Source organism: Dysidea avara, chromosome 9 (genome assembly GCF_963678975.1).
Source record: "Dysidea avara chromosome 9, odDysAvar1.4, whole genome shotgun sequence".
NCBI lineage: Eukaryota > Metazoa > Porifera > Demospongiae > Dictyoceratida > Dysideidae > Dysidea > Dysidea avara.
Genome location: NC_089280.1, coordinates 24,379,705 through 24,406,840, shown reverse-complemented (window position 1 = coordinate 24,406,840; position 27,136 = coordinate 24,379,705). Strand labels below are relative to the sequence as shown.

Below are 27,136 nucleotides of genomic sequence, written 5' to 3'. Positions count from 1 at the left end.
TCACAAGTGATTGCCTCACTTGAAATCAAGACACATGGTAGTGTGTCGTGCAGCCAAGAAAACTGGCGCGCCACACAGTAAGTATATTTACAGGAAGAAACAAAACACGGTTTTCACGTATACGTAGCTCCATGCATGCTCCCTTCTCGAATTGGAATCATTTTTATACTGCAAATGCCCACCACCTTCACCCTACATACCAAATTTGAGCAAGATTGCTTAACGCAATTGTGAAATATAAACCTTCAAAATTTGGCTTGATTTCTTGTGTTTTTTTTCTTCGTTTAGCCTTTAGGGGGCTGGGGGGTATTGGATTTTTCTTTTCGCACACTTTACAAAAACCATTATAAAATGCAAAAGTGTAGCTCAATTGTCTTGAGCTTTGGTACACTTTAAGAACATATTGCGGCACAATCACATTTTTCACGTCCAATATATATATATATATATATATATTTTTTTTTACAAATTAATGACATGAGATAAAACAGTACATAATAAACAAAAACAAATTATCTTAAATATGGGCCTCAGCGACCTGCACAACAATCGGTGCCTCAGCAATGGGACAGCGCAAACTGGACCTGGCACCGCGAATGCACATAATTGCAGACCTCAACAAAGAGAAGCTCAATTTACATCTCAGCCATCCCATCACTATTCCATAGGAAAGACTTTTGCACTCAAAAGGTTGGCCAATCTCTTATAAAACTGAGTAGCAGCATCACCCATTCCACCAGTAGTAGTAAAAATTAAGGGAGTAAATGAGGCATTCTCTACTACCAAGTTTGGTGCAAATCTGATTAATATTCATAGAGATACGGACGATTGTTTGCGTTAAAAAAGGCCGACTTGTTGTCGTGCCTACAGGGTAAACCACTTATATTATACAGGGAATAACTTTAAAATCGGTACGCATATAGGTTAACCATCATAGCTCAAACGTTTGTGGTTTAAAAGAAATCACATTGACAGCTACAGAGTTACAAGGCAAAACCCAAACAACTGTAAATCGCGGGGTTGAAATACTCTAATAGAACAGTCACCACGGGGTAAAAAAGGTGCATAAAAATTTCGAAAAAAGTTACTAACCAGCGACCTCCATACTGAACACCCAGACCCTTAATCACTGAGCTACTACTATTACGGCTGATCACCTCACTTTATAAATGAAAATTCTAGCTAAAATCTACTCAGTAGTCATTAGTCAAGTTCATAATTTCATAGATCTACCAATAGAAAATCTAAATTGTTCTAGAACATTCTACAAAAATTATGAAAGTAGCCATGTCATGCAGCCAAGTACAGCCAGTGTGGGCAGGCGACATGCTCATTTTATGGAACCAGAAAATGCCGTTTTCATGTATCCGTTACAGCCTCTTTACAGGCCTTCGATGTATTGGGGATGGAGCTCATGTAGACATTTATGCTTCAGGATTCTGGGGAGGCAAGCAAACATCTGAAGTAGCTTTTTTAATGTCAAAGTTAAGGCTATTGCACCTTCATATCGTGGTATCCAAGCGGTGTTGGGAGTAACGCGTTACATAAGTAACGCGTTACGTAATATTATTACTTTTGTGGTAACTAAGTAATATAACGAAATATGCTATAAAAACAGGTAATATAACTCAAGTTACTTTACTTACAAATGTAACGCGTTACCTAAGTAATATTGTTACTGTAACGAATCTAATATTACGTAATATTATTACTACAAGTAACGAAGTTACTAATCTCGTTAGTAATCCACTGAGTAACGCCTAGCCAAAACGAAGTAATGAAGACTACTGAATGAGGCTTATTCACCAGCTTCTTACTTATAATCAAGATTTGCACATTGTCCAACAACGCAATCGTGTCACGTGATAAGGTGGTAGTTTCACACGTGACAGCTTAAGGCTGTGGGCACAAAGTAATATAATATGTAATATTATTACAGTTACTTTGTTTTATAGGTAATATGTAATTGTAACTAAATAGTTCAGCTGCAAGTAATATGTAATATGTAACTAGTTACTTTAAAAAGTAACTTGCCCATCACTGTATCCAAGTATCCTCACTGTAGTTTATTGACATTTTGAACATGAGAAACAATGGAAGTATGAACAACGAAATTGAGATGGGTTCTTTTACCCCACTTGTATTTTCAACATTAAGTGGTGGTATGGGTCATGCTGCTCAGTGCTGTATTTTACAGAAGACTTGCTCTCCTTTTCTCTCTTCAGAAGGAGTAGTGACATAGTTCTGTGATGTCAGGGTGGTGGCAAGGGGTGCTAGGAATAATAATAAAAAAAATCTAAAAAAAAAAGTTTTCATGTATCTGTAGCTCCATAGTGCTTGAACAGTATAACTAACCATTTCTGCAGTGGAAGCTTCCTCAGAGTACCATTCCTAGTTTGAGTCGAATCTGCCCAGCTATTATTGGGGTATATGCACCTTCAATATTCATCTTATTACAGTTCTTCATATAGTGACGCGGTCTTCAATGGTTCCTGTAGTAAAGAGAAAAAGGTTGAAAGGAATTATCAAGGTCAACCATTGGCTGGCTTTGGAACTTGCACTTACAAAAGGAAGTGATATCTGCACAAAAACAGCCAAGCTGTGAAAAAAGGTGCGGCCTTAAAAAGCCTGGGTGAAAAAAGTTGTGGAATCAAAGGTGGCAGCCAACAAATGGCTGCAATGGTGTTAATACTAATAAATTTTAACAATGCACAGCCATTATTAAATTTATTAGCATTAACATCATTACAGCCATTTGCTGCCACCTTTGATTTCACAACTTTTTTCACCCAGGCTTTTTAAGGCCGCACCTTTTTTCACAGATTGGCTGTTTTTGTGTGGATCATATTTGCAGTTTACTTCATGAGTTACATTGCAGCATCAACAATTTGTGATCGTCTCAGCAAAAACCTGCCTAGTTTGCACAACTTTCAGATTCCTTTTTTTTCTCAACAGCCCAAGGAACAGATTACCGAGTTTCAGTTTATTGTGGTGAGTATAGTTTTGGAATTATAGTGCTAGACAGTAGGAAGAGCAAGGAAATCGATTTGTTGAAAATAAACTGCATGCGCTTACATTTACAACCATAGCTTCCCTTCATCTTCATCTACAGTGTTGGGATTTGGCTTAAAATGTTCACAATGGATTGACAAATCAACAAAGGTATGGTTTTAGCCCTGTAGTCACTCGTACCAGTATGTAGGCGGTTCTATCTAAGAAATGAAACAATTTTTGTTTATGTCCACATTGTAAACAAACGCATGTGACACACATACCATTGGAGCTACAGAAGGATTTTTGAACGCTCCATAGATTTGAGACTGGCTTCCCTGAGTAATGAATCAGTTAAAACTTGTGTATTTTTTCTTTGCAGCATGTGTAATTTCACCATTAGTTTTAAATTTTGTTTTTCTTAAAACACATGCTTGTGCAAACTATAGGCAGGGTTTTGCTGAGACAATCACATTTTAAACAAGCATCATCAGTTACAAGTGCTTTTTTTCAATACTCATAACACAAGCATGATCCATATATACATGTACTTCACATGAAACATCTGGGTTGGTATAAAAAGTGAAACTTGTTGGAAGAATTTGGAGTTTACATTTTGGGGCTTGGCTGTGTCTAACCAATGTTGCTAAGCTGTCATGAAGGGAAATTGAGACTGGTTTTAGGGTGATATTTTGAACTGGAAAAGCTCAATTCTGCATGATCCCTAATATACATTATATATACTGTATAATGCATTGAAAATGACAACAGTGGTTGATGATTGTTATGTATATGTACGTACATACATAGCCATGATGTTGTCATCTGTAGCTATACCCTACTTCTCAATGTTAATAATTCACTTATTCACTTTGTTTCATACAATAACTATCTGCCAAATAAATTACTTTTAGGTTTCTTAGCACTTTAGAGGCCATTAAGTAATGGATTCTGTATGGGTGTGAGAACATAGAAATGGTGTTTGTTGCAATTCTCTGTCAATAAGAGGCTGATGAAGAAATTTGTGCCATATAGACTGCTATTTTTAAACTGCTGATTGACTACCATGCAGGCATCTGTATACAGTAAATGTAAGCATTTCACTGATCTCCATGCATTCTCCAAGCTTTACATTCCAAGCTTTATGTAGGCCCATAAAATTAATTTTGAACAAGTTATCTTTGACATATATAGTTAACCTGACTATGTCAATGCATACCACCAACTGAAAAAAAGTGCTCTTGGAGCCAGTCAGGGTGAAATCATAGTTGTCAATTGCTAATTAGCAAAATTACCTTTTAGGGGAGAATATTTATGTAAATTCCAATCATTCTTTCAAACCTAGAATTAGCTAATCTCGTGAAATTTATGCCCAACATAAGCACACTAGCTAGGGCTTTCACAAAAGTGACTGCTACATTAGAAATATGGACTCAAAAGTTTACTGTTTTATCAGAGTCAGTGATTGCTCTATTAGAGTAACTCAATCTTTTCTGGCTTGAACTGTTTCTGTGGAAGCCAAACTAATACTTTGCACCAGTTATACGTATATCTCATCCAGTTAATCTGGAATATTCCTCAATTCTTTTCGCTAAAATTTATTCCTGAGTTATTGCAGCATAATGGATGCTCTTCGAGTCTATTCCGTTTGTTAAAACTTTTAATTTTTCATGATTAACTTTGTCACCTCTAGTGAAGAGATGTAAAAATGTCACCAGAGAATTTGTTGAGTTCATTAATGAACTTTTATGTCAAATTAAAATTGATATATCAGGAATTTCTTACTTTATTGGCTGTCATTTTGAAATTTAAAAATGCTGACCTTGCAGGAATCTGTGCAAATGTACACAATGATTTTCAGATTCTCCATGCTCTAAGCTTTCTGAAAATATATAGGTTTGCTAATTAATCCCCATAAAATTTGAACAAAAGTACATAGTGAACCTGACTAATATATTGGAAAGCAAAACATATGTAAACAGCTGATACAAATGGTACAACATGTATAGTTATTGCAGCTTCTTGTCAACTTTACCAGACAATATGATCAGGCAGTATAGAACCATCTGAGGAATTTGAATCAAAAGTTATAGTACATTTGAAGTGATTATGTCATAAACGTGGGGTACAAAAGAACTAGGAAATATATATAATGGGGCAATTGGCTATTTAAGGGATCAAATTTTCATGTCATGTGACTTCTATATAAAGGTATATCATGCAGTGACTTTATAATTGCATATGCATCAATAAATCTCATACAAACATAATTTAATATTCTATAAAGTAGTGTAACTCACAGCCAACTAACTATGCATGCAAAACTTTCATAATAGATCTGTTTATAGCCTCAAGAGTGTACAGTGTTCAAGGTAATGCCTAAAGAGTTTTTCACAATTGTAGACAATTTTGTCTGGAGCAACATGAGCTCGTCATCAATCTGCTAGAGGAGGATGGGTAGCAGCCAGGTTTCAAAATAAACATTTGCTAGCACAAGTCCAAACTTGTCATGCGGATTGTACATGGACTGAGATCTCACTGACAGCATACACATTCAGCACTCCACTAGCTTGCCTATGGTGTTGCAATTGTCTCATCTGGCACAGTTCTAGGACATCAGAAAGCTAGCTATCAAAACAGACCCAGAATTAGCACAACAACTCTGTGATGTTGACTTTAACCTTTGTACTCGTATAATCAATATTGGTGATAATTGGACAGCTGCAATGAAGGATTTTTAAAATCATTTGTTGAGACTTTTCAATTTGCAGACATTTGCTATACCTGTAGTTATGGCAAAAATATCACCTGGAATGTTCAATACATTTCTAGTAATTCAATCAGTGAAAAATAACTATTAAAAATGAAATGAATTAATTGTTGTGTACTGTTTACCTAGTAACTTTCCAGGTGTGATGTATGTTGAAAAACTCTCTGTGAGTACAATGATGCTAGAAGAAGCCCGACGTAATTCACAGAAAATTTGGTGCATCCAAATGGCTTAAATCAATGTGTTGTGGTAAGTTCCCCCATACATTTTGTATTGGGTGTTGTAATAAATACCGTAATAACCCATGACATGTGACAGATACCTCGGATTCCAGACTAGATTTGTAAAGAGCAGTGACTGGCGATTGAAATGATCTATAGCAGAAGAAAATCAAAGAAAATTAAAGACTAAAGTGCACCATTTTGAGGTTGAAAATCACTATTTTGCTTTATGGTGAATTGAATGGTGGATATTTGGACACTGAATGGCATTTCAACCTCATGACACCCATTAACCCTCACCACATTAGTGTTAGCTACACTGAAACAATTGCATTAACTCTGCAGGTTAGTTCAAGAAATTTACAATGTTTCCATGATTAGTCACAACAGGGGCAGTGGAGCAGGCCAAAGAGTGAGGGGGCCAGGCCAGCTGTAAGTTGAAGACCAAAAAAAAGGTCACAGCCTGCTGACAATAGCTGCTCTTTACCAATTCTATCTCCTTATTTATAACTACACATACGTACTAAGTAGCTTGCTACACTACTTCTCTGAATACTGTGACTGCTCTATTAGAGTATCCAGATCCTGACTGTTTTTTTAGAGTATCTCGATTTTTTTTTTTTGCAAACAGTGTCCCATAAAAGTGGGGAGGCCATGACCCCCCTGGCCCCCCTGTCTCCACCACCTATGAATCACAATAATGTCTTTCTTCATATGCAATAGCTTTTGTGGAACCTTCTCATTGACAAAAAAAAAAAAAAAAAAAATAGATGTGGTGTGGCTGAGTGCATTTCTATCAAAAATAGTATTATTATTATTATTAGGGCCTTTGTTATCTCTATTGCATGAAAATGATAATCATCGTACCTTTTTCAGCTATTGAGGAGTTTGACAATAAACAGAATAAGCAAATGTTCTACATGCAGGTACACTTCAACTATACCACACGTACTACAACGGAATGGTCCACACATAATAATCAATGTATGGTGCTGGTTATCTTCAAATGACTATTTAATGTGGATCTTAACAGTGGTGAGAAAGTTAAAGTTTCTCATGTTAGATATTGAAAAGGATCATTAAGAATATCTAGTCCATCTGAATTGAAGCTCTTAGCATCATGTTACTAAATTGTATAACTTACCTATCAGGAAAAACTGAGATTGTATTTTCTATAAAACAAGCATGCATTTATTAATTTATTGGAAGCATATTGTATCACTCCTATTTTGATCTAAAGACCACCATGAGCAACATGTCAGATAGGCAAACTTCAGTCACAGAGGGATAGACTATAGTTATAGTCTAAGCTCAGTTCTTTAAAATCAAGACATCAGTACATAACAGGATTAAAGGCCTATAATGCATCACGTAATAAATAACAAAGACAGCTACATGTACGTAGTATGTATGTATAGCTAAATAATCTGATTAACAGTTTATATATCCAAACAGGTCTTCAGGGTTGTGGCGCAACAACTGCGCAGATGTGTGGACATATCCTATTCTTCAGTAACTTCACCAGGGGCTTACGGATCTGCTTGAAGTAGATTCCATACACAAATGAGTGAAGTAAAACTGCTACAAAAGCCACAAATGGAGAAATAATGTAATCCACGATTTGACGGAGCACTGGTGAGAAACTATCCTGGAATGTACACTGCTAAGAATAGAACAGAAATGGAAGAGTTCACTATTACAACCACCAGCAATGTTATAATTGGCTTCATGTGCTTACTAAGGTTGCCTTGCTTCTGCTTCAGCTGTTCCACTTGGCCAACAGTTTGATTTCCTTTTGAATCTCTTACCTTATAGGGATTGTTGAGATCACCTGTGTGCTTGACATGTGTAGCTATCATTAATCTTATCAAAGTTTCAATGTACTCAAAATAAGTGAAGGATGAAAACTGTGAAAAAATTGTGGTCATGAAGGTACAAGCAAATGTTAGTAAAGATTTAACCACGAAATATGTCTACTTGTTAACCAGAAAATTCCAGGTGTATAATTTTAAAGTATTTTAACTGCAGTGATTGTATCTCCTCGCTGAATATATGTATTTTTTTTTTCTGGGCAGCAATATGATTGTATAATTATTTATATGAATGGAGTCATAGTTCATTTTCAATTAATGTATCTTTTATAGCCAGCAGGTTTGGTACTGTCTTGGATATGGTCACTGACAGGTATACATGCATGTGTATTTTTATTAATACATTTATACTTGTGCTGGAATTCATATCAGATGTGTTACAACTTCTCTGATGGTAGTTTTGAGTGTTATCTATCCTAGTTGGAGACTAGGTTTCCAATTATTGACATTGTTAGACATATTCAGTCACTGGTTTCATGTATACAGGTAAAGCTCATATGGTTGTTGGGGGTGTGTCATTAGCATGCACATAGCCAGTTCATCACTACATGGAGAATCAACTCATTATGTCACTGACCCCTATACTAATATCATCCTGCAACTGTACTATGGAAGTTGGGTATATATTTGACATATCTAACTCTGTATTTACGCTGTCTCTCTTAATGTAGACACTGATGGCTATACTTTATGCATTGGAAATGAAGTGTTTTTCTTATCCGTTTATCTTCTACACTACACTACAGGACCAGGTTACTAGCTATAGAGGTTATGCATGGTAAATGAACATTGCATGCTTGCTTATAGGTTTACCATTGTTCGGATTTGGGGCGTGGTGGTTTGTGCTTTTCTGCTCTGCACCACTATCCATTTTCAAGCAGGTGGTTAATGCTTTTCAACTGGTGGCAGCCTCACAGAATATTGTTAGTTTTGACATCGCTGAAAGATCTTCCTGCAAGAAGCACAACTGACTAAAAAAGAAGATGTATAAACTTACCCATCCCTTCAATGAATTCACATTACCATATCACCTTTTGTAACACAATAACTATATACATATACTGCATACTTTCCAGTGGTTAAAATATTATTTCTGCAGTAGCCTTTGACAAGTGGGGGAAGAAGTTGATAGGGAAACAGGCACATGTTTGTCACTGACTCTGAATATTTTCATGATTGAAGTTTACAGTATTGTATATGTTTTTAATTATTGTGCTAAATGTGCTCTACATTCCCATGATTCACAGATGTAATTTAACTATAACAGCTATCACAGAGTCACATTCCAAGTTGGCCCACTAGGAACCTACAAGAAACTACTGCAAACCTGTGTAGCATGCAGGGAGTCAACATACATCAAAACTGTTGAACACAGAAAAAATCCCAAATGAGGTGATGATTTGATCTCATCTAAGGAAAGTCACACAGCATGCAGCCACAAGAAATTAGTGACGTTCACTACTTTTGTAGTGACCCTCACTACATAGTAGTGAATGTCACTACATGGTAGTGGGGTTACTACAAAATTAGTAGTGAACGTCATGCACTACACAAAAATGGTGAGTATTGTGGCAGACATTACTAGTGAAGTTCACTAGTTTGTTTTACTGTGTATAGTTTAGCTAGCTTTTCTGGTGAGGTTGTGTATATATGTTAGCATCCATCTTTGAAGCATTTTCTTTGATTTTACCATCCCTATAATATAATATTGAAATCACAACTCGCAAATCTCAGAACAGGTGGTGAGTTGATCTTCAGACAACAGGCAAGTATCTAAGGAGAGCCACACAGTCTGCATGGGGTCTGGAATTTCATCTGTCTCTACTTGATTATGACTTTTCAACAGTATATATCACATTCATAACTCGAGACTACCTGAAGAAGTGAAGATTGTGCAAAGTATATCATTTTTACTTTCGATTTTGCTACAAACCTCCCTGGTCTGGTGTTTTGTTGTCATGTTGACCAGCCCAACAGAGGAAGCTTGTTTATGAAAACTAGCATTCCTTCATGGTGCAAATTTAAACCCATGCAAACAAACACCAAGGATGTGTTGCATAAAAAACTCCCCATTACAACTGCATGATATTCGTCAATAGTGTGGTCACAATCTAATAGAACGTTCATTAAGTGAAAGCAATAATGAAACAGTACATGAAACAGACCATAGCCAATTCTATCATGTCTATCCAGCTGCAATCTGGGACTTGAATATTCAGAAATTTCAACAACAGAATGATCCTAAATAATATAGTGGCCTTCGAATATTATAATTATAGTACATGTTAAAATTGTTGTGATGTGTGCTGGAAATGAATTATTTTTCTGTTCACTCTATCTACTCTATTTTACTAATGGACCATTGATTTTTAACTGTTTATATTAAATTAGATTCTATTGTTTGTAGTTTTACTCTTTATTGATGCTGGTGCATGGTGGCTGCTTCTCTTCTGTTCTACACCAATATTTGTTCTCAAACAGTTGGTCAGCATTATTCAACTTGTGGTCGCCTCGCAAAATATTGCTGGCATGGATGTTGCTGATAGAGCTCGCAATAGAAACCAGAGCTGACTAGAGCAGGAAGTCAAGCCTCCACCTGATTTGACTCCTTCAGATAACCCTGCCTGAAATTTTGGACAATGTTAATTTGGATAAGTCCTACAACAATTAACATATACAGTGAATTAATGCATAATCTTTGGTAGTAAAGCATCCATGTATATTTTTGTACAGGTATGCTGTTATTGACAATAGATGTGAATGACATACGTTACATTAGCAGTATAGATATATTAATGTTTGTGTGTGTGTGTTGGCTTAGTAATCTTCTTCTTCCTCTTCTTCTGGATCTACGACTATTATTGTCATAGTCTTTTCTGGGCTATCGAAGGCACTCTTGATGATAGCCACAGCTTCTTTGTGCTTGAGGCCCTTCAGTGATGTGGTATTTATCTGTAGTATCTGTTGTTCTACTCTTAACCCTTGACCAGTTTTAGCAGCAGATCCTCCTGGCTGTTATTTAACAAATAATATATATGTGGTAAAATTATTTCAGTACTTACAATTATCTCTTTGATCCTGACGGCTACTTGTCTGGTGTCAGCACCACCATTTACAGCAATACCCAGCCGTTTGGTGACCTTATGGATTGTTATGGTGATCATATCACCGATCAAGCCTGTGTAGCCTGCGTATGAGAATCCCTTCTTGCCAACAACACCTGCCTTCTTTGAGAAGGAAATTCCACTAACGTTTAAATCGCTACAGCAAAACTTAAGAAATTCCCTCAGCAATTAAACAATCAGAAGAGCACTTTAGGTTGTAAACAACATAGCGATCACTACTGGCATAGCGTAACGATATCGGTTAACGCCCCAAACCAGCGTGTGAGTTTGAATAGAATCACGTGAATTATTCAAGTATTATTTTTAAGCTTTACGTAATTCAAGAATTTGACAGTTCTACATTACAGACTTACAATAATAAGCTTTCTAGCTCACCATAATTTCAGGATTGGTTAAAGGAATGATTGTATCAATGAACACAGTTAGGTGGATATGGAATGTTCAATTTCATATATACAAGTTTAACAGGATACCCCAAGAAAAAGAGCTTAATACTTTTTCTGTTGAACACAGAAAAAATCCCAAATGAGGCGATGATTTGATCTCATCTAAGGAAAGTCACACAGCCACAAGAAATTAGTGACCCTCACTACATGGTAGTGGGGTTACTACAAAATTAGTAGTGAACGTCATGCACTACACAAAAATAGTGAGTATTGTGGCAGACATTACTAGTGAAGTTCACTAGTTTGTTTTACTGTGTATAGTTTTTCTGGTGAGGTTGTGTATGTTAGCATCCATCTTTGAAGCATTCTCTTTGTGATCTTACCATCCCTATAATATAATATTGAAATCACAACTCACCAATCCCAGAACAGGTGGTGAGTTGATCTTCAGACAACAGGCAAGTATCTAAGGAGAGCCACACAGTCTGCATGGGATCTGGAATTTCATCTGTCTCTACTTGATTATGACTTTTCAACAGTATATATCACATTCATAACTCGAGACTACCTGAAGAAGTGAAGATTGTGCAAAGTATATCATTTTTATCCTCAATTTTGCTACAAACCTCCCTGGTCTGGTGTTTTGTTGTCATGTTGACCAGCCCAACAGAGGAAGCTTGTTTATGAAAACTAGCATTCCTTCATGGTGCAAATTTAAACCCATGCAAACAAACACCAAGGATGTGTTGCATAAAAAACTCCCCATTACAACTGCATGATATTCGTCAATAGTGTGGTCACAATCTAATAGAACGTTCATTAAGTGAAGCAATAATGAAACAGTACATAGCCAATTCTATCATGTCTATCCAGCTGCAATCTGGGACTTGAATATTCAGAAATTTCAACCAACAGAATTATCCTAAATAATATAGTGGCCTTCGAATATTATAATTATAGTACATGTTAAAAATGTGATTGTTGACAAATAGTTGCGAGTGATGAAGTTATACCAGGTATCATTTGTTCACAGCTGGGCTTTAATTAATTGTACGGTACTACTTGACATGCACGTAATACTACCCTAATAAAGCAGTCACATCTTAGTTGGCCTGTCATTATGCTAATTTGTATTATTGTCTGACATGATATTTACAAAAGAAGATTGAGATGACATTGAATTGCAACACAACTCACAACACAGGCACATTTACAACACAATTACAACTGAAGAACAAAAATTACAAAAGAAATCATGTACAAATGGATTCGTAGTTTTCTTCCAAGGTCATAACTAAACTTCTAGCAATTCTTCAGAGTATCTTTCCATTCTAAAACAAGAAGCAACATGCTATCACAACTACAAACAAGAACTGCTTACCTCTCCACAAATAGCAGATGGCTCCATAATGGTCAAATTGTTCTTTACTCTTCGTGTTACGTGGAGTTGAGTTTGATTGAGAACTCCCAATGACTGGTGAGTGACTGGCTGTTCCATTCATTGGTGCTGGCTGTTGATCAATAGACACTTCTATTGGCTGTCGATCAGTGAATGTTTTTGTTGATCGTTGATCAGTGGATGCTTTTGCAATTGCTGACTGTTGACTAGTAGATACTTTTGTTGAGTGTTGATCGGTGGATGCTTGTTCACTAATAGATGTCTTTGTTGACTGTTGATCAGCAGAAACCTGCATTGACAGTTCATCAGTTGAGTCAGCAGTACTTTCCTCATCAGCACAGTCAGAATCACTGACAGATGAAATTGAACTAGTTGAAGGTGATTGGACAAAGTTAGGTTTACAAAATTGAATTCCAGCCTTCACCACTTCACTGTACAGCCACCTAGGAAACTCCTCACTCATGGATGTATGGGAATGATACTGAGCTACTTGTTTCTGCATTGTAGCAGCAGGTGGCTGGTGTGGTACCAGTGATGTGGTAGAGAAACTTTTCAATTGAATGCGAGATGATTTTCTTTGCTGGAAGGAACGAAGTGTTGGTGCGCTACGTGGCCTAGCCTGTCGTGGTGAAGAAGGCAACACAGCAGGCTCTTCTGTGCTATCAGTTTCTACAGTAGTAGTATCCAGGTCAGAACTTTCTTGTGATACAACTAAAGCTGTTGTTGTTGTAGTAGTACTACTACTAGCTTCTAGTGGCAAGGTCAAGGTCACAGTATCATAGCTTCTATTTTCAGAGGTCTCTTGTAGCACAGTGAAGGGTTCAATAAATTTGGTACCTATTTCATACATGTAATCATGACCCTTTGTGTCTTCCTTCTCAGATTCACAGGTAATGGCAAACCCACCAACTTCAATGCTAAAGTCATCGGCCATATTGCAATCGTTGCCTACTGGAACACCAGGCATCTCTTCAACTTGTGCTATAGTTGTTTCACTTGATGAGCTATCCATGTCTGAGAGAGTGCCCGAGTCCTCGTGGTAAAGATCTCCTCGAATATCATGTACTATTTTTTCCAGCTGTGTGGAAACTGGACTGTGAAAGTCAATATTCCTCCTAGCCATTGGTGTATTGGGGTCAACGAATACATCTTCCACCAGGCTGTATTCGCTCCAAGAGAGCTCAGATATCAACCTAGCCGTCTCCTTGACCCCTTCAATCTAAAGAGGCACATTCAAACGGATTGACCTTTCGTGAGCAAATAAACTAACCTGCGCGTTCTTTGGGAGGAGCTTGTCGTAAACAGTGAAGAAAGCTTCAACATCTCCTCGCCTTAGAGCTCGTCCAAGCTCAAAGCAGATGCCAAACTCACTACCACCTCGACCACCACTCATAGTTCCGTTACCATAGTACTGTCCTTGCCGCGCCCTGGGGCTTATCGATTATAAGCGCCCGCGCTATGACGAGTTCTAAGGCGAGATGTTGAAGTTTTCTTCACTGCTTACGACAAGCTCATCCCAAAGAACGCGCAGGTTAGCTTCTTGCTCACGAAAGGTCAATTCATTTGAATGTGTCTCTTTAGTCTGGTCCCCATTCGATATTAATAAGCGCCACCCCGGAACATGAGCGAGACTTTAGATTGTAGGGTCAAGGAGACGGCTAGGTTGGTATCTGAACTGCCTTGGAGTGAGTACAGCCTGGTGGAAGATGCATTCGTCGACCCAATGGAATATTGATTTTCACAGCCCACTTTGCACACAACTAGCTGGAAACAGTACATGAAATTCGAGGCTCTCAGGCATCAAGTGAATAACTAGGTGAAGAGATGCCTGGTGTTCCAGTAGGCAATGATTGCAGTATGGCCGATGACAGAGGAGGTTGGACACGATATTACTTTCTTCAATGTTTATTTGGCTCAACTACAAACACGTAAAGTGTCCTTATAGTTCTACCCATCGATTTATCCGTAGATAACTGATGAAACTTGCAACACACGTGATCTCTCAAGATTTCAACAGCGATTTACGGGTTTGGAGTAGTGGGGTTAAATGGGGTAGATTGCCCTAAAATACTACTGAAACTTGAGGTGCACTTTTGAATGGTGCTTGTTAAAACTTTGCTGAAGGCTTGGTTATACTTTCAGTACAAATATATACGCTCATGTGTGCCGTGTCCAGCCTCCTCTGGGCCGATGACTTGAGTATTGAAAATGGTGGGTTTCAACTTTTCCAGTATCTGCGAATCTGATGTGTACAAGGAAGACACAAAGGGTCACGATTACATATATGAAAGTTTACTGAACCCCCTATTGTGCTACAAGAAACTTCTGAAAACAGAAGCTATGACACTGTCACCTCAACCTGGCAAGAAGGAATTCTCATATGCAGGCTACCCGAGCTTAACTGGCAATACAGACAAGTAGCCGTCAAGATCAAAGATATAATTGTAAGTATTTAGTTTTACCACATATTGTTTGTTAAATAACAGCCAGGAGGATAAAACTGGTCAAGGGTTAAGAGTAGGACAACAGATACTACAGGTAAATACCACAATAGTTGTAGATCCAGAAGAAGAAGATTACTAAGGCAACACACACACACACACACACACACACACACAAACATTAATATACCTACGTATACTGTTTTGAAATGTTAACGTATGTCATGCACAGCATACCTGTATAAAAATATACATGGATGCTTTACTACCAAAGATTATGTATTAATTCACTGTACATGTTTGTTGTTGTAGAACTTATCCAAAATTTCAGGCAGGGTTATCTGAAGGGGTCAAATCAGGCGAAGGCTTGACTTCCTGCTCTAGTCAGCTCTGGTTCCTATTATGAGCTCTATTGGCAACATCGATGCTGGCAATATTCTGTGAGGCAACCACAAGTTGAATAATGCTGACCAACTGTTTGAGAACAAATATTGGCGTAGAACAGAAGAGAAGCAGCCACCATGCACCAGCATCAATAAAGGGTAAAAAAACTACAAGCAACAATAGAATCTAATTTAATATAAGCATTTTAAAAATCAACTGATAATACCTGGACCATTAGTAAAATAGAGTAGATAGAGTGAACAGAAAAATAATTCATTTCCAGCACACATCATAAACAATACCGGCTACAAGGTTAAAAAATACACAGAAATGTTTCCAACAGTTAATGGAATTTTTCTCACCCGTTCATAGTAAAACTTCATGATAGGATTGGCATCATCACCAATAAACTTATGGCTTGATTCTCCATGTAGCAAAGAGCTGGGAATAGTTACCATACAATTGATAAGTCACCATGGTTACCACATTACTAACCTATACACTTGTAACCAGTGACTGAATATGTCCAACAAGATGAGCAGCTGGAAAGTTAGGATGTGGTCAGGGTAGAAGTTGCTTAGCACCACCATTAGACCAGCCGTAGCACACCTGTAGTGTAACCGGTACATATCAAAATGAAACAGTATGATATAAATATCATACTTATCTGTGACCATATCTAAAACTGCACCAAAGCCACTAGCTGAAACAACAAATAATCAGTAATGCTACAAGTTGTGTTACCAAAATGTACACCAGTAATAATACAATCATTGTCACACCACATCTACACCAGGACAAGAAACAGGTGACTCAAAGTTCATAGGTCTTAACCTGAAGCCTTTACAGGAGTGAGATCGACATGCAAAGTATACCACTGCCATATATCCCGTGCAACCTGATGAAGAGAACATACACAAAATGTACCCTTAGGATAAAATATCTGTGTGGTTGTGCTCCTATATAGCTACAGCTGTATTACTGTTTATAAAGCTTATACAAGTCTAAGGAAAAATAAGTTTGATTACGGATCACTAAAAAAAAGTTGGAAACAAGGGAGGTTGCATACACCTGCAGATATAATAGTGGACATTTAATCCCTATACTTCAGTCTATACCCATGACGGAATTAGGGATTAAAAATGTCCACTAGTATATCTGCAGGTGTATGCGACCCCCAACTTTTTCCTGTGATCCCTAATCAAACTTGAAATTTCAAAATTTTCCTTATACTTGTTTGTTTACTTTTTGTAACATTATTATGACTGGCGAACCCTCATGTACTGCATCAAAGGAAAGGATGGCACCAGAGTTTTAATATGTTTTCATCTGAACGCGTGCCCCAGCTATCAATTTAGTCTAAAGTGAAGTGGCCATTATGCTTCACTTTCAGCCCATTAACAAACAAAGAACAGTAGAAGAAGCACCTCTGCAATCAATCCAGTCACCATGAAAAATACAGATGATTCATGACTGACCACAACTACTCAAAGTGAAGTGGCCATTATGCTACACTTTCACCTATATGTTCAGCCCATTACACAGCATTATAAATGAATAACAGTAGTAGAAGCGTCTCTGCAATCAATCCAGTCACTACGGAAAATATGGATGATAACCATAATAGCCAAAACAGCCATAGGGAAGCCACATCACACTATTGCAAATTGACACCTTGCGTTGTCAGCAAAAAGAACTGAAACACAAAGGAGGACAAAGGCAAGTCCATAATGTGTGTATTGTACATACCACAGTTGGTAAATGGCACATCTTGGGCAAAGCGACGTCAAACGGTGAAGAAATCAAGCCCGTAGCCTTATCCATTGAGTTATGCTTGGCTGGAGGCATCAGTTAGTCAGTCACTCTGTTTAAAAAATAGAAAATTTCATAGAAATTTTTGGAAGGGTTTGGGGTTGGCTTGAAGACATTTTGTGGGCTTGGCTGTGCCTAACCAATGCTGCTAAGCTGTCATGAAGGGAAATTGAGGCTGGTTTTAGGGGATACTTTTGGCTGGAAAAACCCAGTTCTTCATGATCCCTAATATGTATAATTACATACATTCTGCCACCATCAGCAATGCTGCCACACACTGGAATTATACTTCACATATTTCTAGATACTGGCATCTTTCACAGTGATCAGCCACTTGTTCTCCAAGTCTCGTGTATCCATGGTATCCATGGCATTCACGCAACCAGTTAACACCTTTTTCATATGGTCACATTGAACCCACATTGAACCTGGTTAATGTGTTCATATGAGCTGGGTTGAACCTCGAAGTCATAAAATGTCATAAGCAGGTTTAAAGAATTAAAGTAATTTAGGTCAGTGATCTGTTTGCATATCCCTGCCACTGTTGACCTGGTGTAGGTGCATGGGCCATGTTACGATGCATAATGCACCTATCATTTGTAACTCCCAGTAAGGGATAAATAGGGGGATTATAAGGAAGTATTTACGAACAAACTCACCCCCAGTAGTGGGGCTTTGACTCCAAGCTTTAAATTGGTAATATGAGTACAGGCTCTTGTGCAGGCCACAGTCGGAATGATGAGGGGGGGCATGATGGTCAATGCAAAGTAAGATTAAGATACTCTAATACAGCAGTCCCCTTAGCTACTTACTTAGTAGCTAACAACATAGTAGCACATACTTGCACAGGTGAACTGAATCGCTAGTAAATTGTGGTGGGGGATCAAGCAACTGGCTACACCCCAGTAGTGGGGCTTTTGCTCTTGCAAATTTATAGTCTGAGGGGGAAGGGGTGGGGCTTAACATTGATAGGTGCATAACTAATTTCCAAGACAGTACTATGCACAATGTATAGCACTGTAACTCACTTTGGCTAAACCTCCTGGCAGCCAATCCATCGAATGCATCCAGAAGGTTACTCAAGAGATAGAAGAAGGCAGCATATAGAGGTGTGGTGGGCATGTAATAAAATGATATTATCAAAGTGATCACGCGAATGTAACCTAAACAGAACATCAATTACATACGAGATTACATAACATAGTTAGTATAGTATTACCGATGATGTTGGGTATAAACAAAAACACGTTTTCACTCATTGCGACTGCACCGAACCCAGCAACGTAGCTACACGGAAAAGTACAATAGGTCTTTCTGCCTTTTCATTTTTGGCTTCATAAACTAATTACTAACTGATGATGTAAATGTTGGAGTACATTCTTCCGTGAGCATTATTCTGTGCCTGCGCAGCCGGACTAATTTGGCAACGCCCGCCCCTTTACTCTATGCAAAAGGGCGGGCGCTTTCGTAAATTATTGTACATCTCCGAGTAGCTACGTTGCTGGAGTCGCAATGAGTGAAAACGTGTTTTTGTTCATACCCAACATCATCGGTAATACTATACTAACTGTGTGTATGACGTGTGACGTTCTGTTTAGGTTACATTCGTGTGATCACTTTGATAATATCATTCTATTACATGCCCACCACACCTCTATATGCTGCCTTCTTCTATCTCTTGAGTAACTTTCTGGATGCATTCGATGGATTAGCTGCCAGGAGGTTTAGCCAAAGTGAGTTACAGAATATATTGTACTAAGATCCTACATTGTACACGGTACTGTCTTGGGAGTTGGTTGGATGCTTTTTGCATCTAACAATATGCATGCAGTGACTGAATGTCCTGACTTTTAACACGTCACAATAGTGACTGAACGTATTGTGGTCTATGGGGAAAAGTGCGAATTGCTTTATTGCATCTACAGTAGACCAACTACGGAAGATTTTTCAATAGCAACAAATTCCTCTAGCTGGAAAGTAATGTGTTGCAATTGAGAAGCCTCACCCGTAACTCTAGCTGTGAGTTATTGTCTGAGCTGCATTCACTGACCATACTTTTGTATGGGATTCGTGAGAACCAGTCACCATTGAGACTCGGTACTGCGCAAGCCTAATTTATCTTTTTTCTTTAGTGGGCATATCGTCTATTAAGGCATAATGTATTTTGTGGACTGGACTTATGGACTGATCTGCTAACAGCCTCTTAATTAGTTCTTGTAATGCTAGAGATGCCATTATGGAGCTACAACTGCTGGTACTGCTCTTCCTTATAAATCATGAAGGGTTGTGCATTCCCTAATTTATTATGGCATTAGTTGAGTTATAGTTTTGTAGGGTGATGTATGTGGCTATTCCTACACAGATCAGCCATAATGCATACCTGAAAATTAATATAAACTTGCTGTTTAATGTAGATGGGGTGAGACTACTTGGGGCTATACAACTAAGAACACTTAAACACTAGTGCTAAGTAGTGGAGTAACAAAGGATAAATCTACATCTACTCTACAACATTAGCCTCTATCACTACTAGAATACAATAAATGAGTACATACAACCTTCATGACTTGTAAGGAAGATTCGATTTTAGTGTCTCGAGCACTGTAAGAGCTAGATAATGCCTAGATTATTGTTAAGAGGCTGTTTTCAGCTCAGTTTGTGAGTCTGATCGTGAGTCTAGTTCACAAAATACATTATGCCATCAATAGGCCAGTTTGACATAAGGCCTTAAGAATGCAATCAGTGTTAATTGTCTATTGCATAACCACTGGATGCTGTGGATGCCCATAAAAATGTATTGAAGCCATTGGGTAACCGGTAGCAAAACTTTGGTAACTTACAAAGTATATGGTATGTTCTAATTTTCTGTCCATGGAAAGAAACTACATTGATTTCTCTTTCGTTTCGTGGTTGTCCGCTGTGAATAGGACGAAAGATTCCCGAGTTAATAGGGTGGTGAAGTTAGAAATGTCACCAGACAAGGCCTTCCACAGCTGATATTTGTAAGTTCGAAGTCAGAAAATAACACAGGAACTTCAACAAGTCTTAACAATAGTTTTTGTTGCGGAAAGGGCTGAATTGGCATGAGAGCTAATAAGTTAACAGCGTGTTCAGGGAGCCCAGATACATCATCCAGGTGATAGTGCTCTTGTACTGTACATCTGGTAAACAAGAATAACAAGCAGCTGCTTGTGTGTGTCGTCTCCAGAAAACCTTTTTAACATGCATTCTAACCTTTATTGGCTCATAATTCGTTAGTGGCTTAGCATATTTACAGCAGACAAACACCACAGGGCGTAGAAATCAATGTAGTCTACAGTGCTGCTTTAAAAACTCGGATATTTCCATTAGTGACAATAGATTTTGTGTCCGTGGTTGTCCGTTTCCCAATGGTTTCTGTACATTTTTATGGCTAACCACAGCATCCAGTGGTTGCGCAACCACAATTAAAAGATCAATTAAAATACTTTCCCTTACATGAAACTGGCCTATTAACATGTACCATCTTAGCAGTGTTGTAGATATGTAATAGCTATATATGATTAATTCCCTACCCCATGGAACAACATTGAATCCTCTAATCTGTATCCCATGAATCAGTAACAAGTGATTGTTGCAAATTCCAAGGATAACAAATCTCCACCTGTTTTCTGACCAGGGCAAGGACGTAGCCAGAAGATGAGGCAAACCTGATTGCTCTATTAGAGTTGAATTTAGGTGACTGCTCTATTAGAGTATCTTGATCTTTTGCTATACTAAATAATTTCCTTACTGCCTCGGTTGCCTCAATGGTAGCTACGCCACTGCAGGGTTGTGGTAGATACTGTGTGACACTAATGATTGTATTATTACTGGTATACCTAAACACAACTTGTAGTATTACAAATTTTTTTTGATTGTTTCAGCTAGTGGCTTTGGTGCAGTTTTAGATATGGTCACAGATAGGTATGATATTTATACTATACTGTTCATTCTGATATGTACTGGCTACACTACAGATGTGCCACAGTTGGTCTAATGGTGGTGCTAAGCAACTTCTACCCTGACCACATCCTAACTTTCCAGCTACTTATCTTGTTGGACATATTCAGTCACTGGTTGCAAGTGTATAGGTTAGTAATGTGGTTACCATGGTGATTTACCAATTGTACGGTAACTATTCCCAGCTCTATGCTACATGGAGAATCAAGCCATAAGTTTATCGACCTTGCTGCCAACCCTATCATGAAGTTTTACTATGAACGGGTAAGAAAAATTGCACTGTTAACTGTTGAAAACATTTTCTGTGTTTAACCTTGTAGCCGGTATTGTTTGTGATGTGTGCTGGAAATGAATTATTTTTCTGTTCACTCTATCTACTTTATTTTACTAATGGACCAGGTATTATCAGTTGATTTTTAACTGTTTATATTAAATTAGATTCTATTGTTTGTAGTTTTACCCTTTATTGATGCTGGTGCATGGTGGCTGCTTCTCTTCTGTTCTACGCCAATATTTGTTCTCAAACAGTTGGTCAGCATTATTCAACTTGTGGTCGCCTCACAGAATATTGCTGGCATGGATGTCGCTGATAGAGCTCGTACTAGAAACCAGAGCTGACTAGAGCAGGAAGTCAAGCCTCCACCTGATTTGAGACCTTCAGATAACCCTGCCTGAAATTTTGGACAATGTCAATTTGGATAAGTTCTACAACAATTAACATATACAGTGAATTAATGCATAATCTTTGGTAGTAAAGCATCCATGTATATTTTTGTACAGGTATGCTGTTATTGACAATAGATGTGAATGACATACGTTACATTAGCAGTATAGGTATATTAATGTTTGTGTGTGTGTGTTGGCTTAGTAATCTTCTTCTTCCTCTTCTTCTGGATCTACGACTATTATTGTCATAGTCTTTTCTGGGCTATCGAAGGCACTCTTGATGATAGCCACAGCTTCTTTGTGCTTGAGGTCCTTCAGTGATGTGGTATTTATCTGTAGTATCTGTTGTCCTACTCTTAACCCTTGACCAGTTTTAGCAGCAGATCCTCCTGGCTGTTATTTAACAAATAATATATATGTGGTAAAACTATTTCAGTACTTACAATTATCTCTTTGATCCTGACGGCTACTTGTCTGGTGTCAGCACCACCATTTACAGCAATACCCAGCCGTTTGGTGACCTTATGGATTGTTATGGTGATCATATCACCGATCAAGCCTGTGTAGCCTGCGTATGAGAATCCCTTCTTGCCAACAACACCTGCCTTCTTTGAGAAGGAAATTCCACCTTCCTTTGCACCACCACCCTTAGCAGTAGGTGTAGATGTTTCCTGCTGTTTAGATGCTATCATGCGTTGTTGAAGCATTTTTTCAGCTCGCTGTCGGTCTTGTTGGATGGCTGACTGCACTGTCTTCTTGGTCTGTTGGTCATCATCATCAGAAAACTTGACCTTTTCTTTTCGTACGTTTGGTTGGTGTAAACTTCCAAAGTCTATTTCATTGAGTGAGGGTAGTTCATTTTGTTGTTGTTCTGAAGACTGTTGCTGTTTTTTAGCACTTTTCTTTTGGTCTGTTATCTTTTTTTGTTCTGCCTCCTGTTGTCTTTTTTGCTCTGCTTCTTCCTGTTTTCTTTTTCGCTCTGCTTCTTCTTGTTTCCTTTTCTGTTCTGCCTCCTGTTTTCTTTTTTGCTCTGCTTCTTCTTTTTTTCTTTTTTGCTCTGCTTCTTCCTGTTTTCTTTTTTGCTCTGCTTCCTGTTTTCTTTTTTGCTCTGCTTCAAGATCTCTCTGTCTTTGCTCTTCTTTTTCTTGCAATTTCATTCTTCTTTGCTCTTCAAGCTGTTTTGTTTCATCTTGTTTCAGTTGGGATGCAAGTCTTTCTTGTTCCATTAGCTCCAGCATCTTTTGCTTTTCCAGAGCAATTTGCCTCTCCATTTCTTCTTTTTGTTCCTTCATCTGTTGCTCAAGACGCTCTTCAATTTCTTTGTGTGTTTTCACTTCTTCTGCCAGCCGAGCTCTTTCAGCAGTTTCTCTTTGCAGTCTCTCCTCATACTCAATTCTTGCCTTTTCTTCAGCTTCTTTTGTTACTCTTGCTTCAATCTCAATTCTCATTTGCTCTTCTGCTTCTAGTCGTTCTATTTCCATTCTTTTCTGTGCCTCTTCTATTTCTTCTCTTCTTAATCTTTCAGCCTGTTCACGTTTGCGCATTTCTTCTCTTTCCGTTTCAAGTTGAAAGTCAAATTCTTCTCTGGCCTTGCTTTGTATGTCTTCTCTGATTTTGCTTTCAAGCTCGCTGATTGCTTCTTCATTTATCTTTTGCTGGGCTAATATAAGCTGTAACTGTTCTTTTTCTTCCTTCTCGACTTTGAGAATTTTCTCATACTCCTGCCGTATTTCTGCTTCTAATTCTGTACGTATTGTCTCCTGAAAATTAGCCCTAGATTGTCGTTTCCTTTCTTTCTCAAGACGTTCCAGCTCCTCTCTTCTTTCAGCTTCCTCCTTTTGCAGTTGTAACATCTTTTCTTTCTCCTGCTGTAATGCTGTTTCATATTCACTCTTTATTTTGCTCTCAATCTCCTCAATTTTATCTTCCAAGCTTTGTGGTGTTCCCTCATCACTTGCCATCCTTTGCTTCTGCTTTGTTTCCTTAGACTCTGTCATTGCTGTTGCAAGTGAATACTAGATGACAACAATGTTATAATTGTTTATCTAACATGCAACACATCAAAGAGTTACCTGACTATCAGTGACAAATATTTCGGGAACTTGTTTTCCTTGTGTAGGTATGTCACTGAACATACTGCTATTGACAGTGTCATTGTATGAGGAGTCCATAAGAGAACTACAAGTGAAACACGATGACATTGTTCGGTAAAATGCAGTTGTGGCTTACTCCTTAGGTTGTATTTGTTGTCTACGCTTCTTTAAAGTGTCAGCCAAAATGTCTTTTGAATCTGGTGACTGAGGTGTACTTGTGGATGGAGGGCTGTTGGGTGGTGGAGGTGCATAGAACTTTGGAGAGCCAGTCTGGTAACAGAGAGTCATTACAACACAAAAATCCATGCAGTTTGCAAACCTTTGAGGTATCTGGTCTGCTACTGGTATATCTTTCAGGTGTTGTGGTACTGTCATTTACCTGCAAAATAAACCAGAATAGATAACATGCAACCGTACACCATAGACTTACAGAGATTTCCTTTTGTACATAACTTTTCAACTGGATCCCACCATGTCCTGTGTCGTTGTCATCATCTTCATCTTCATTGCTCTCCTCTTCACTGTCATCATCTCGTGGTTGCAAGGTGAAGTTATCAAGAATAGCTCTAGCATTTTGTGTTATACTGTCTTGTGATCCTGAGCCAGCACTGCTTGAATTTAGAGAATTCTCTGATCCACCAAACTCCGTACTTTGCTGAAAATCATAGCGACCCTAAAGTAGGGATATACGTTTAAGTCATGCAGTGAAATATTTTACTTTTCTTGTGAGCATTTCTTTGTGAACAGTGAGATTGTTGAACTTGTTCATATCTTTTGGAAATATGACACTACGAACCTCTGCTATGAGCTTAAACTGCAGTAAATCAAATAAAAATTTTGTATTTACAGTTAATTGATAAGGCTTACTTTTTCTGTTGTGTCAAGAATCTCAATCAGAGCAATCACCAGGTCTTCAACAAGTAACTTGTGTTGCTTGTATTGTGTAATGTAGTAAGTGAATGTTTTATATTCAGATTCACTGAGCAGTGACTTTGCCTTGTCATTCATCATGACATGTGATGGTTGGCCACTATATTGATCGTGCATCACTTGTTTCCCAATGTCTCTTTTGAAACCCTGTGAAATAGCGCACTAATAAAAGTGTTTCTTATTTCTTCAATTCTTACAGGCTTGTCATCTGAAGGATGTCTCATTTTAACAGGGGCTGCGTTTGGTTGACTGCTGTACCATTGAGTCTGGGTATTCGCACGAGAATATGGAAGTTTTCCAACATCTTTCACAACCATAATCAGCATAGCGTTCGCTCTAAAAGATAATTAACGCATGGATAAGTAGTTATTTTCTTTTACCAAAATTAATGTTGTCTTACGTAAGAATCTTAGCTGCTTCAGCGTGTGTCACCCTAGTAAAGCTGATACCATTCACTTCCAAGATCTGGTCACCAACCTGTACAAAGTAAATCTGAACTATGTTCGTATCTCGTAGAATTTTACCTTTAGTCCATAGGTATCTGCAACAGAGCCATCATCTACTCCTGATATGTAAATGCCCAAGCCATGTTCACTGCCTCCCCTGATGCTAATGCCCAAGTGCTTTCCTGGCTCTACTACCAGTCTTATCTGTTTATAAACAATGATACAGGTCTGCTAGAACCATGTATTGTACTACATACCTTTCTCTCATCTGCTTCACTTTGGAAGACCTGTCCTCCTCTGTGTCGTTGCATTGGTGGTGTGCATGTCTGCCCATTCACATCAACCCACACAAATGACTGCTGTGGATTCACTTGTGTGTGAGGCACACGACCTTTGCTCAGGACAAACAGTCGCAGCTTTTTTACTGAGCTCATTATCTAAGCAAAGATCAATGGTAGCATTAACACCAATGAATGTATTATTGTGTCTTACTTGGACTGCTGGTTGATGTCCTATATTCTCAAAACTGACATCATTTGCTTTTAAAATTTGATCTCCAACTTTGAGACCTTTCGATGCTGCTATGGATCCAGGATCAACCCAGGACACAAATATCCCAACTCCATGTTCAGAACCACCTCGGATATTAAATCCCCATTCTCCATTCTGATCCTTTTTGATTTCAATCTTGTGCACGCCAGTGAGGTCATCTTTCCTTTGGTTAGTCTTAACTTGACTGTTGCTTCCTGCAACAGATGCTGCTATCCCATAATTTACAAGCAACTTGTTGAATTTTTTGTAGTCACTAGATCGGACAGCATACTCCCTAATGGGGAATATTAGCTGACGCTTTTGGTTGGTGTTGAGGATCACCCGAAGACATTCAACAAAACCAACTAGGTTCCGTCTTGTTTCATAATCATTTAAACCTCTTTCAAAAATAGTTCTCTCAGCTTGGGAGAAATGTCGATAAATGTGTTCCCTTAGAACTGGTGAGTATGAGGATTGGCTGTATGAAGGAGGTGGACTGTAACTGTACTGGAGTGGAGGTGACTGTGGTTGTTGTACTTGTCGTTGTTGCTGTTGTTGTAGTTGCTGCTCTTGTTGTTGCAAGGCTGCCACTTGCTTCTGGTGTAGCTGATGCTTTTCCATCTGCCTCCTTGACGTTAGTGCCGCCATTGATGATCTCTACAGTGAAATGATTGCCCAAGTATCCATGCAGTGACACTTATATAGCTAGACAGATCATGATGACCTACATAGCAAAATCTGGATGGCGGCAACTTTTATTACACTAAATTCAACCACTGAAACCTCCAGTGTGGTTATTATTTGATAAAATACAAAGTAAAGTAAGCCACACCCTAAAAAGTTGTAGTAGGTGTGTACTGGGCCTAGGCTAGCTATCAGCGATATATAGCTAACGTTTAAATCGCTACAGCAAAACTTACGAAATTCCCTCAGCAATTAAACAATCAGAAGAGCACTTTAGGTTGTAAACAACATAGCGATCACTACTGGCATAGCGTAACGATATCGGTTAACGCCCCAAACCAGCGTGTGAGTTTGAATAGAATCACGTGAATTATTCAAGCATTATTTTTAAGCATTACGTAATTC

The 27,136-nt window shown here is 38.3% G+C and overlaps 6 protein-coding genes and 1 long non-coding RNA gene across 8 annotated transcripts; 3 read left to right on the top strand and 4 right to left on the bottom strand.

The window, feature by feature from the left end:
* Window positions 1-2,083: 2,083 nt before the first annotated feature.
* LOC136267605 (CDP-diacylglycerol--inositol 3-phosphatidyltransferase-like) lies at window positions 2,084-10,626 on the top strand. Its single transcript, XM_066062764.1, has 7 exons — window positions 2,084-2,186; window positions 8,127-8,166; window positions 8,226-8,303; window positions 8,376-8,472; window positions 8,525-8,621; window positions 10,133-10,228; window positions 10,261-10,626. Exons 1-7 carry the CDS (start codon window positions 2,084-2,086, stop codon window positions 10,422-10,424), a joined length of 675 nt encoding a protein of 224 aa, XP_065918836.1. The 3' UTR covers window positions 10,425-10,626.
* LOC136267127 (whirlin-like) lies at window positions 10,529-11,254 on the bottom strand. Its single transcript, XM_066062193.1, has 2 exons — window positions 10,916-11,254; window positions 10,529-10,865 (listed from the first exon to the last, which is right to left on the bottom strand). The coding sequence occupies exons 1-2, from the start codon at window positions 11,015-11,017 to the stop codon at window positions 10,671-10,673; spliced, it is 297 nt and encodes a 98-aa protein (XP_065918265.1). The 5' UTR covers window positions 11,018-11,254; the 3' UTR covers window positions 10,529-10,670.
* A 1,227-nt stretch (window positions 11,255-12,481) lies between these two features.
* On the bottom strand, window positions 12,482-15,302 carry LOC136267122 (uncharacterized). The gene is made up of 3 exons (XM_066062189.1): window positions 14,034-15,302; window positions 12,746-13,982; window positions 12,482-12,695 (listed from the first exon to the last, which is right to left on the bottom strand). The coding sequence occupies exons 1-3, from the start codon at window positions 14,154-14,156 to the stop codon at window positions 12,667-12,669; spliced, it is 1,389 nt and encodes a 462-aa protein (XP_065918261.1). The 5' UTR covers window positions 14,157-15,302; the 3' UTR covers window positions 12,482-12,666.
* Window positions 14,202-15,854, top strand: LOC136267128 (uncharacterized). 2 transcript variants are annotated; one of them, XR_010706536.1, is made up of 3 exons: window positions 14,202-14,294; window positions 14,345-15,207; window positions 15,254-15,854. It is a non-coding gene; the product is annotated as an uncharacterized lncRNA (long non-coding RNA). The 2 variants fall into 2 exon arrangements; XR_010706537.1 differs by having other exon boundaries at window positions 15,517-15,853.
* On the bottom strand, window positions 15,417-18,829 carry LOC136267124 (CDP-diacylglycerol--inositol 3-phosphatidyltransferase-like). The gene is made up of 8 exons (XM_066062191.1): window positions 18,754-18,829; window positions 18,620-18,687; window positions 18,429-18,563; window positions 16,252-16,291; window positions 16,084-16,197; window positions 15,951-16,029; window positions 15,815-15,893; window positions 15,417-15,755 (listed from the first exon to the last, which is right to left on the bottom strand). Exons 2-8 carry the CDS (start codon window positions 18,657-18,659, stop codon window positions 15,589-15,591), a joined length of 654 nt encoding a protein of 217 aa, XP_065918263.1. The 5' UTR covers window positions 18,660-18,687; window positions 18,754-18,829; the 3' UTR covers window positions 15,417-15,588.
* Window positions 18,818-22,201, top strand: LOC136267126 (CDP-diacylglycerol--inositol 3-phosphatidyltransferase-like). The gene is made up of 7 exons (XM_066062192.1): window positions 18,818-18,952; window positions 18,999-19,133; window positions 21,306-21,345; window positions 21,399-21,512; window positions 21,567-21,645; window positions 21,702-21,780; window positions 21,836-22,201. Exons 1-7 carry the CDS (start codon window positions 18,913-18,915, stop codon window positions 21,997-21,999), a joined length of 651 nt encoding a protein of 216 aa, XP_065918264.1. The 5' UTR covers window positions 18,818-18,912; the 3' UTR covers window positions 22,000-22,201.
* Window positions 22,054-27,082, bottom strand: LOC136267121 (uncharacterized). The gene is made up of 14 exons (XM_066062188.1): window positions 26,968-27,082; window positions 26,009-26,704; window positions 25,774-25,953; window positions 25,595-25,720; window positions 25,471-25,547; window positions 25,268-25,406; window positions 25,008-25,217; window positions 24,859-24,954; window positions 24,571-24,813; window positions 24,460-24,519; window positions 24,277-24,410; window positions 24,120-24,225; window positions 22,491-24,062; window positions 22,054-22,440 (listed from the first exon to the last, which is right to left on the bottom strand). Exons 2-14 carry the CDS (start codon window positions 26,693-26,695, stop codon window positions 22,246-22,248), a joined length of 3,825 nt encoding a protein of 1,274 aa, XP_065918260.1. The 5' UTR covers window positions 26,696-26,704; window positions 26,968-27,082; the 3' UTR covers window positions 22,054-22,245.
* Between the last annotated feature and the right edge of the window lie 54 nt (window positions 27,083-27,136).

Excerpts from the sequence above, each read along its gene's own strand:
- LOC136267126 (XM_066062192.1), top strand. The coding sequence starts at position 18,913 with ATGAGTGAAAACGTGTTTTTGTTCATACCCAACATCATCG. Across the intron at positions 21,346-21,398 it reads TTAGATATGGTCACAGATAG|ATGTGCCACAGTTGGTCTAA; the intron begins GTATGATATTTA and ends GCTACACTACAG. Across the intron at positions 21,781-21,835 it reads TTATTTTACTAATGGACCAG|TTTTACCCTTTATTGATGCT; the intron begins GTATTATCAGTT and ends TATTGTTTGTAG.
- LOC136267605 (XM_066062764.1), top strand. The coding sequence starts at position 2,084 with ATGAGAAACAATGGAAGTATGAACAACGAAATTGAGATGGGTTCTTTT. Across the intron at positions 8,473-8,524 it reads AACTGTACTATGGAAGTTGG|ACACTGATGGCTATACTTTA; the intron begins GTATATATTTGA and ends CTCTTAATGTAG. Across the intron at positions 8,622-10,132 it reads CCAGGTTACTAGCTATAGAG|TACATGTTAAAATTGTTGTG; the intron begins GTTATGCATGGT and ends TTATAATTATAG.
- LOC136267122 (XM_066062189.1), bottom strand. The coding sequence starts at position 14,156 with ATGAGTGGTGGTCGAGGTGGTAGTGAGTTTGGCATCTGCTTTGAGCTT. Across the intron at positions 13,983-14,033 it reads TCCTCCCAAAGAACGCGCAG|ATTGAAGGGGTCAAGGAGAC; the intron begins GTTAGTTTATTT and ends GTGCCTCTTTAG. Across the intron at positions 12,696-12,745 it reads CATCTGCTATTTGTGGAGAG|AATGGAAAGATACTCTGAAG; the intron begins GTAAGCAGTTCT and ends TTCTTGTTTTAG.
- LOC136267124 (XM_066062191.1), bottom strand. The coding sequence starts at position 18,659 with ATGAGTGAAAACGTGTTTTTGTTTATACCCAACATCATCG. Across the intron at positions 16,292-18,428 it reads TGCCAGGAGGTTTAGCCAAA|CTAGTGGCTTTGGTGCAGTT; the intron begins GTGAGTTACAGT and ends TTGTTGTTTCAG. Across the intron at positions 15,894-15,950 it reads TGAAGTTTTACTATGAACGG|CCGGTATTGTTTATGATGTG; the intron begins GTGAGAAAAATT and ends TTAACCTTGTAG.
- LOC136267127 (XM_066062193.1), bottom strand. The coding sequence starts at position 11,017 with ATGATCACCATAACAATCCATAAGGTCACCAAACGGCTGGGTATTGCT. Across the intron at positions 10,866-10,915 it reads TCAGGATCAAAGAGATAATT|CCAGGAGGATCTGCTGCTAA; the intron begins GTAAGTACTGAA and ends GTTAAATAACAG.
- LOC136267121 (XM_066062188.1), bottom strand. The coding sequence starts at position 26,695 with ATGGCGGCACTAACGTCAAGGAGGCAGATGGAAAAGCATCAGCTACAC. Across the intron at positions 25,218-25,267 it reads ATCCTTCAGATGACAAGCCT|GGTTTCAAAAGAGACATTGG; the intron begins GTAAGAATTGAA and ends GCTATTTCACAG. Across the intron at positions 24,520-24,570 it reads ATGTACAAAAGGAAATCTCT|GTAAATGACAGTACCACAAC; the intron begins GTAAGTCTATGG and ends TTTATTTTGCAG.